At 36.9% G+C, this 9,820-nt stretch overlaps 1 protein-coding gene across 2 annotated transcripts in view; it reads left to right on the forward strand.

Annotated features, from left to right (window-relative positions):
• The window catches only part of LOC307124382 (NLR family CARD domain-containing protein 3-like), a gene marked incomplete at its 3' end in the record, with an annotated part of 56,099 nt that extends 50,155 nt beyond the window's left edge, over positions 1-5,944 (forward strand). Inside the window, exons 5-9 of one of the 2 annotated variants that reach the window (XM_079813540.1) lie at positions 1,554-3,440; positions 3,648-3,821; positions 3,906-4,079; positions 4,983-5,029; positions 5,309-5,944. In XM_079813540.1, coding sequence (XP_079669666.1) covers positions 1,554-3,440; positions 3,648-3,821; positions 3,906-4,079; positions 4,983-5,029; positions 5,309-5,838 — 2,812 coding nt within the window. Of the gene's footprint in view, positions 1-1,553; positions 3,445-3,647; positions 3,822-3,905; positions 4,080-4,982; positions 5,030-5,308 lie in introns of those variants that run through there. The other variant, XM_079813544.1, reaches the window with a different exon arrangement.
• Positions 5,945-9,820: the final 3,876 nt, after the last annotated feature.

A 9,820-nucleotide genomic window follows, 5' to 3' on the forward strand; every position in this document is an offset into this window, starting at 1 on the left:
TCTTCAAACTGTCTTGCTTTCCTTCCCTCACGCATATTAATCAAAATCAATTGAGAATTAACACGATGGTAAAAGGTCGGAAGACCAAAGTTTCACGTGGAGCATTGAGATATTTTTTCCTGAATTACCGCTGGTGTTGCTCTACAAGAGATTAAGTTAAGTGCACCTTAGCATTAAATGACTAGGTTGTAAACAGTTGGTTACTTTTCAAATTAAGTATAGAGCAGTGTTCATTTTTTTATGCTGCTCGCTTGTTGCTACTCTGTGCAATAGTGTAATTTTATTTATGCTTAAATATTTATTTAAAAAAATATTTTCAGAATTTTAATTATGCTTAAATATTTATTTTCAGCACTGAACTCTTTTTTTTTCTTGTTCTACCTCACCTTTTTTACTATTTGTTAAATATAGTTTTTTTGTTAGTTCAATAAATGTTTTTTATTTTTATTTTATTGACACTTGTAACATTGTTATCATCATTATAATTGTATAATTTTCATGATGTAAATTGAGGGAGCAAAAGCAGTATCGGTTCCAAATTTCGGCTCAAGAAAATCGGCAGCCCTTATCGGTCATCGACTAAGGCTGATGAAAAAAAATCAATATTGGCATCGGCACCGGCAAAAAAATCCATATCGGTCTATCCCTATACTGTATACTTTTACTCAAGTAAAAGTAATTCAAAGTTTTACTTGAGGACAAGTAAGAAAGTACTACATTTTTAATGTAATTAAGTATTAAAGGTTAAAAAAGTGCAGTAAAAAGTACGACATTATGCTTTGGAATGTAACGAAGTAAAATTTTCCACAAAAAAAACAGTGATAAAGTACATATACTTGAAATATGTACTTGAGTAGAATGTAAATATACTTCACTCTCCACCTCTGATGATTTATGAAACTCAATAAAAAAAAAGCTCTAAAATATACATTGAACAGGGACACCAATATCATGTCTGGTAATTTATATATCTGATAGTCTCCAACAGCCATCGGGTGTGTACACTTAAATTACACTATGATCCGGATCAAGATCAAGACACACACATGCATACTCACACTAGGCACGGTTGCCTTGTAGCAAGCCTGAGCTATGGTGTACATTTTAGGACATCCTAAGACCTCAGTCATATAACGAAAAGGCATCATGCCTCAGACCTAAAGCCTTTCAGTCTCAGGAAAAACAAAGGCAGGTGTCAGATCTTGTATTATTTGGCATCGGGCGAAACAGACTCATACAAAAAGGCATCGGATAAAACAGCCTCCGACTAATCGATCCCTGCCCAAGCCCGCCTCTTCAAGCGGGGCCAGGGCACAGTACAGAGTGATTACACTATTCATACAAACCATATTTTGGGGATCAAATGTGCTCTCTTATGGTTCAGATTTTCTAATGTGAGTACACCATTCCCATCACAGACATGTTTACACTTGTCTTTGCATTGTATATGTGGACAACATCTGGATACAGGATGCATGTTAATGCCATGTGAAAAATGCTGCAATTTTAATCACTGTCATTGTTTTTATTTTGCTTTAACTGTTTTTCGGCAGGAGGAAGATAAATGAGCTGATCAGATCTGTGTCGTGCTCTACACACCACTATCTGACCCACATCAGGCAGAACAAAACTGAAGCAGACCTGCAGACACACACACTGGAGACTGGAGACCTGCAGAGAGTCAAAGACCAGCTCAAAAACAGCATGAAGAACAAGTATGAAAGATTATTCGAGGGAAACAAACTTCAAGAGAATGAAACCCTCCTGAACAGGATCTACACACAGCTCTACATCATAGAGGGAGAGAGAGAAGGAGTGAATGAAGAACATGAGGTTTTACAGATGGAGAAAACAGCAAGAACACAACACTCACAAGACACTCCAATCTACTGCAATGACATCTTTAAAGCCTCGTCTGAACCAGGACATGAGGAGAAAGACCAAATCAAGACTGTTCTTACTAAAGGCATCGCTGGAATCGGAAAAACCGTCTCTGTGCAGAAGTTCATTCTGGACTGGGCCGAGGGAAAAGCCAATCTGGATGTAGATTTCATGTTTGTGCTTACATTTCGAGAGCTGAACTTGATCCGAGATCATCAGTATAGTCTTCACAGACTTCTGCTGGACTTTCATCCTGAACTTCAAGATCTGGACCCAAAGATTTATGAGGAGTGTAAAGTTGTGTTCATCTTTGATGGTCTGGATGAAAGCAGAATCACACTGATGATTTCAGACGCTCCAAAAGTTTCTGATGTGACTGAGACTTCATCAGTGGGTGTGTTGATGTCAAACCTCATGAAAGGAGAGCTACTTCCCTCTGCTCTCATCTGGATCACCTCCAGACCAGCAGCAGCCAATCAGATCCCCTCCAAATACATCAACCGTTTGACAGAGATTCAGGGATTCAATGAGCCTCAGAAGGAGGAATATTTCAGGAAGAGAATCAGTGATGAGCATCAAGCCAGCAGAATCATCTCACACATCAGAAGAGCAAGAAGCCTCCACATCATGTGTCACATACCTGTCTTCTGCTGGATCTCATCCACTGTGCTTCAAAAGCTCCTGAAAGAAGATCTGAGTGCAGAAATCCCTCAAACTCTGACTGAAATGTACATCCACTTCCTGCTGATTCAGATCAACAGGAGGACTCAGAAGTATGAAGAGAGAGATCCAGAGAAACTCCTGCAGTCCAACAGAGAAGTGATTGTGAAACTTACTGAAGTGGCTTTCAAACAGCTGATGAAGGGCAATGTGATGTTCTATGAGGAGGACCTGATTGAGAGCGGCATAGACATCACTGACGCCGCATTGTATTCTGGGATCTGCACTGAGATCTTCAAGGAGGAATCTGTGATTCATCAGAGGAAAGTCTACAGCTTCATTCATTTGAGCGTCCAGGAGTTTCTTGCTGCTATCTATTTGTTTTTCCATTATGTAATGAAAAATGTTGACACGTTGCAGTTTTTCGATCTAGTGTATAATCTGCATAGGGAAATAGTCAATAAAGCCCTTGAGAGTGAGAATGGACAGCTGGATCTGTTCCTGCGGTTCCTGCTGGGTGTCTCACTGGAGTCCAATCAGAGACTCTTACAGGATCTACTGACACACACAGAGAAGAGCACAGAGAGCATCAGGAGAACCACACAGTACATTAAGAAGAAGATCAAAGATGGACATGGACTCTCCACTGAAAGATCCATCAATCTGTTCCTCTGTCTGCTGGAAGTCAAAGATCAGACTCTGTCCAGAGAGATTCAGGAGTTTGTGAAATCAGACAAACACTCAGAGGAGAAACTCTCTCCTGCTCACTGTTCAACAATTGCCTACATGCTTCAGATGTCAGAGGAGGTGCTGGATGAGCTGGACCTCAAGAAATACAACACATCAGATGAGGGTAGAAGAAGACTGATACCAGCTGTGATCAACTGCAGGAAAGCTCTGTGAGTGTTTAATTATGTGTCTAGTTCTTTCTAAATTGACTTTTCTGTTGTTGTTGTTGTTGTTGTTGTCCAAAGTAATTAATTTATATATTTTTTGCTTATTTTTAATAATGTCATGACTTATGTAATTATATAAAGTAATGAGGTTTCACAAGAATGAAGCTGATATTGAAATGCCAGTTGTGGATATGTTCTGTTCTATTTCAGTCTTTCTGGCTGTAATCTCACTGCACAGGATTGTGAAATTGTTTCATCAGCTCTGAAATCCTCAAACTGTGTCCTGAAAGAGCTGGATCTTAGTAACAATGACATACAAGATTCAGGAGTTAAGCTGCTCTCTGATGGACTGAAGAGTCCAAACTGCCAGCTGGAGATACTGAGGTTTGTGATCAATGTTTTGATAATTTAATATTTTGTGTTACATACTTTAAAATGATTGCTGTTTACTGTTTTGTGTGTCTTTAGGGTTTCAGGCTGTATGGTGACAGAAGAAGGCTGTGGTTATGTGTCTTCAGCTCTGAGTTTAAACCCCTCACACCTGACAGAGCTGGATCTGAGCTACAATCACCCAGGACAATCACGAGTGAAGCTGCTAAACGACAAACTCAACCATCCAAATTATAAACTGGAGATACTCAAGTATGTGGAAAGATTTTGACTCAGAAGTGATAGGTGAATAACACTGATGTAGAAACCCGATAGTAAGCCTAAACATTACATAATCTGTTAACTTGTCTCTCAAATCAGATTGGTTGATTGGAATATTGTTCCAGGATTAACAAATTATACAGGAACATGTACTCATGGACTAGTTTAAGAAATTCCTTTTTAAAATCTGTTTTTTTTTTGTCTATGGGTTATAACATTCTTCACAGAGGTGTAAAGAGTACCTGAAAACCATACTTGACTAAAAGCAGAGATACCTTACAGCGAAAAATTACTCTACAAGTTGCCGTTTTCAATACCACTTGAGTAGAAGTCTTTAATATTTTAATAGTACTTCATTATTTTACTCTTACTAAATGTAGGCTCAAGGATGCACTAGTCCTCAACACTTAAGAGACAAGTCTGTGAAAAAACAAGAAACAGTTGAGGTGTAAGGAGAGCTTTATTTGTTTGTTTTATTTTATAGTCAAAATAAAAATGAACATCTCAATATTGCAATAATTCCCACAACAGTCGACACAGCGGACTCTCAAACGTCTACAGACACTCAAGTCTCAGTTAAGTCAAGTGCTCAAAAAGGTCACATGTAAACCAATATCCTTCAAAAAGGTCTCTTCAATATAAAGGATAAACAAAGTTATGTTAGATAAAATTAAATATTTAAAGCCGACTTGCACTGGGCGTGCTGGTTTTGGCCTCACCATTGGCTGCAGCCATGTCGTCATCTCAAATATGAAACACGTGCGATTTAGCAACTACCAAATGTGCTCACATCCACGTGAATTAGACTTGTTGACAAGTTTGTGTGAGTAGATGTAGATGGTGCATTGCTCATTACAGATTTATTTTATTTATTTGATGTTTTTATCTATTCAGTTTGGATCATGGAGGACATTTCAGGATTACACCAGGACTGAGAAAATGTAAGCCCAACCACACACACACACACACACACACACACACACACACACCTCTGCACATTTAATTATGTTATAGATCAGGGGTTCTCAACTCTGGCCCTCAAGATCCACTTTCCTGCAGAGCTTAGCTCCAACACTAATTAAGATCTTCAGGATCACTTTAAAGTTATAGGTAGGTGAGTTTAATCAAGGTTGAAGGTAAACTCAGCAGGAAAATGGATCCCGAGAGTCAGAGCTGAGAACCTCTCTCATAGATGATGTGATCTCTCTTCTTGTGTTCAGATACCTGTGATCTCACACTGGATCCAAACACAGCAAACACTCATCTCATACTGTCTGAGGAGAACAGAAAGGCAACATGTGTGAAAGATCATCAGCCATATCCTGATCATCCAGACAGATTTGAGAACTATGAACAGGTTTTGTGTGGAGAGAGTCTGACTGGACGCTGTTACTGGGAGGTTGAATTGAGAGGATGGGGTCATATAGCAGTGACATATAAAAGAATCAACCGGAAAGGTGGGATTGACTGTCGGTTTGGACTGAATGAAAGGTCATGGAATCTTTACTGTTGTGATACGACTTACTCTTCCTGGCACAATAATAAGGCTAACAGCACAAAGATTCCTCCCTCTTCATCTTTATCTAATAGAGTAGGAGTGTATCTGGACTGGTCGGCCGGCACTCTGTCCTTTTACAGCGTCTCTGACACACTCACACACTTACACACAATCAACACCACATTTACTGAACCCCTCTATGCTGGGTTTGGTTTTTACAATGATTCTGCAATGTCTCTGTGTCAGACTTAACAGCTTCCTTCGAGGAATCACACACATTGGGATAAACATTTTATGTTTTCACTATCAAGGTGGTTAACCCATTATGGCCCGGTTTCACAGACAGGGCTTAGACTAAGCCAGGATTAGTCCTTAGTTCAATTAGGACATTTAAGTAACTTTTATAAACGTGTCCAAGAAAAAAACATTACTGGTGTGCATCTTGAGACAAAACAATGCCACTGACATTTTTTAAGATTTGTCAGTGCAAGATTCTTTCAGTTAAAACAGCTCAAACATGCATTTTAGTCTAGGACTAGCTTAAGCATTGTCTGTGAAACCGGGGGTATAACCCATACACACACACATATATATATATATATATATATATATATATATATATATATATATATATATATATATATATATATATATATATATATATATATATATATATATATATATATATATATATATATATATATATTAAATGCAATGTAATTTTGATAAATGTAATATTTTTCTTAAAATATCTTGTTCTGTTTTGGGCTACTATGACATTATATACTAACTTGTAATGTTTACATTATTCTCTAAATGTTCTCAATTTTGCAGTAGTTACATTTTTATAGATTTTTTTATTTTACTTTACTGCGCTTCATGTGATGTGATTTAACTTTATATGACTGAATTAATCTGACACTTCATTAGGTTGCAGCAGTGTAAGTAGCTTTTAAGCATCGGATCAGGTGAAAATGTCTCTTTAACCCTTAATCGCCCCTCAAGTAGGGTTTACGTTTGAGTCCCTTGGGGTCAGATAGACCCCAAACTTTTACAGAGCGATTGCATAAGGAAATATATTTTTTTTACATGGAAAACTATATATCATTTTTTTTATTTACTTCTCAACTATACATTTATGCTGTGTTTTTGTGGGTATTTGGTAGTTTTTTACCTATTTACTGCACAAATACTTAACTATGTCATAAATTGGCTCATTAAAAATTATTTTTTAATGAAAAAATCACATGAATGATGATCTTAAATAAATATAAATAGTTTTTGGACATTGCTCTATGTGTTAGGGATAGAATACTGCCATCTGTAGGTTTGTGGAAAAACTTTAGGAATTATAGTTAAAGAGAAAGAGAGTGCAATGACCACATTCTCCAATAGAGGTCCATAGGGAGGTTATGCAAAAGTTAAGCTGCCTTTCATCTTTCTTTTATTTGCCCTTTTCCCTCTCTTTCTCATGATTGTTCCATGTTGCATTTGTGCTCTAGTATTTGTCCTTCATTTATGTATGGAATTTTTTCAGATTTATGCCAGTTTTGTTGATTTTATTTGCCAGTTTCTATAAAAATGCTCTCTGTTGCAGTCACACACATGTGTGTGTTTGTGTGTGTGTGTGCGCGTGTGTGTATGAGACAGAAAGTTCGTTCCACTTTGTGTTTATGCTCTAGGACCAGATCTTGATATAAATGTAGACATTTTCAGATTTATACTGGATTTAGATGATTTTTTTTTTACAAACAAAGTGAAAAAAAAGCATTTTTTACATTTTCCCATTCATTGCCAAAATCCATAAAAATGCTCCAGACACTTGTGTTTGTGTGTGTGTGCGTGTCAGTGAACATGCTTGTTCCATATTGCATTTGTGCTCTAGTAATAGTACTTCATTTATGTATGAAAATCTTTCAGATTTATGCCAGTTTTGTTGATTTTATTTGCCAGTTTCTATAAAAATGCTCTCTGTTGCAGTCACACACATGTGTGTGTTTGTGTGTGTGTGTGTGCCTGTGTGTATGAGACAGAAAGTTCGTTCTACTTTGTGTTTATGCTCTAGGACCAGACCTTGATATAAATGTGGACATTTTCAGATTTATACTGGATTTAGTAAAAAAAAATTGACAAAAAAAGTGAAAACATTTTATTTTTTACACTTTCCCATTCATTTTCAATGTGGGGTCAATCTGACCCAGAGGGACTTAAACGGTAAATTTTTTTTACACACCTTTAGAACAACTAAATCAAGCCCAGATTTTTTGTGCATGTTTAGATAGATTATGTAGGAAAAGTCACTGAGTCTCATGGCCCTGAGATGAAGGGAACACTTTTAAAAAATGGAGGAAAAGTCCAGTGGGGTCAGCCTGACCCCAAGGGACGATTAAGGGTTAATGTAACAGCTGCACTGTGTAACACTGGGTTACTGGTTTTCTTCAATAAATCTTTGCACATGGTTAATCACATTCACTTTCTGTCACGTGACATCTTCATAGTTCAGATTCAGGGTGAGTGATGCAGATTAAGGTTGTTGCTTGGGTCATCAAGTGTCCCCAGACCTAGTCGGAATGCAATTATCAAGCACGCAATCCCAATATACACACATACACACAGTTACAGTACATCAAAATATCTGTCTTGGCGAGTATTCACGCAAACATTCTGTTATGTCTTATGTGAACGTTTGATTAACTGTTGGGGGTAAAACATCTGATGTGTTACATTATTTCAGATCCATACATAAACGTTATTCTCTCAAAAATACAACCATGTACATACATGTTGCTCTCATATTATGGTAGCCCAGTTTGAGCTAAACACAGTGTAATGACAGTTTTTGCCATTTAAAATGTTTATAAGCAACTGAAAAAAGCACAAATGTCAGAGCATGTCAAAACTTCTAAAGGGCCCCAAAACTGTGCAGACTTCTAGGGGTTCATGCGTATGCTTGTTTGAAACAGTGTTTTAGAAAACACATTTTAATTACCCAATCTTTACAAGTCGTAGCCTATGTTCTCTAGTTTTTCTGAAAAATTATGATCTTTTAATGATTGAACATTTACTTTTTTTATTTTTATTTTTTTAAAGTTGTATGTAAAGGAAAACGTTTCTCTAACTTGTTTTACATTTTCTGAAAAACTTCACCCTGGCCTGAGTTTTCAAAAAAGTCCAGTTTCAGTAACCGGATACTGCGTTTGCGTGTGGACGAACAGCCAAACCGCGTAGAAAAAGCTGCGGTTTTGAAAATACCTGTGTTCGTGTGGACAGGGCCTTAAAAATACATTTAATCTCTGAAGATCTCAGCAGAGGAGGATTAAACAACTCCACAAACAGCATTACCAGCTTCACACATTACTAACCAGATTTACTGTATTTCTATAATTTGTCTACAGTTCTTTTTGAGAATTAACAGATTTAGATGTTGATGTTTTATTGAACATGTTGTGGTGATCAGTGTTTCCTTTAGTTGGGCAGTTTGGCTCTTGGCTTTTTATGTGAGTTTATGGTCTTTGTAATAATGTTTACCAAAACACATAATTTGTTACCAAGAAAGCTAGAAACAAAGATGGTCAGGTGATATAGCTTTAGTCATCATATGATAAAATGATTAATCTCTGGCCTAAAGTGTTAATTCATTGTTATTAGATGATTTTCACCTTGTATGCCACAGATCAGACATTCTGAATTTTGATTTTTTTTATATATATATACCTGGACATTTTTAGACACACACAGACATCAAGAATCAGTATATGAATCCCAACAATGGTGACATGCTTTATGCTGCAATGATGGAAGCCATGAGTTTTATACTATGGTGGCTCCCAGAATGCATTGTGGCATGAAGCAAGTATGCCCCTGGCACAAATGGAGTAGCATTTGTAATTTAAAACAGTAATAATAGATACACTTTATTGGGGCTACGCATGTTAATTTCTTGAACCAAATAACTTTAACACAGAACTTTGATTTGCTTTTTGGGTGAGGGGGTTTTACTAGTTTATTCATCAACTATAATAACTATATGTCTGTTTGGTCCAGAAGCTATGCCAGAGTAATGCTAACTTTCAGGCTGGCCTACAAAAATACATCATCACTGCAGTGCTCTATTGTTGTTATCTGTGATTATGTGCATGTCCATGGATTCAGTGTTTTCTTTTAGGATGGTGGATTTTTGTAAACATTTTGTTTAGATATAATGTGGCCTTTATGGTTCCCTTAATGTTGTTGT

Source organism: Gobio gobio (assembly GCF_949357685.1).
Source record: "Gobio gobio genome assembly, chromosome: 3".
NCBI classification, from domain to species: domain Eukaryota; kingdom Metazoa; phylum Chordata; class Actinopteri; order Cypriniformes; family Gobionidae; genus Gobio; species Gobio gobio.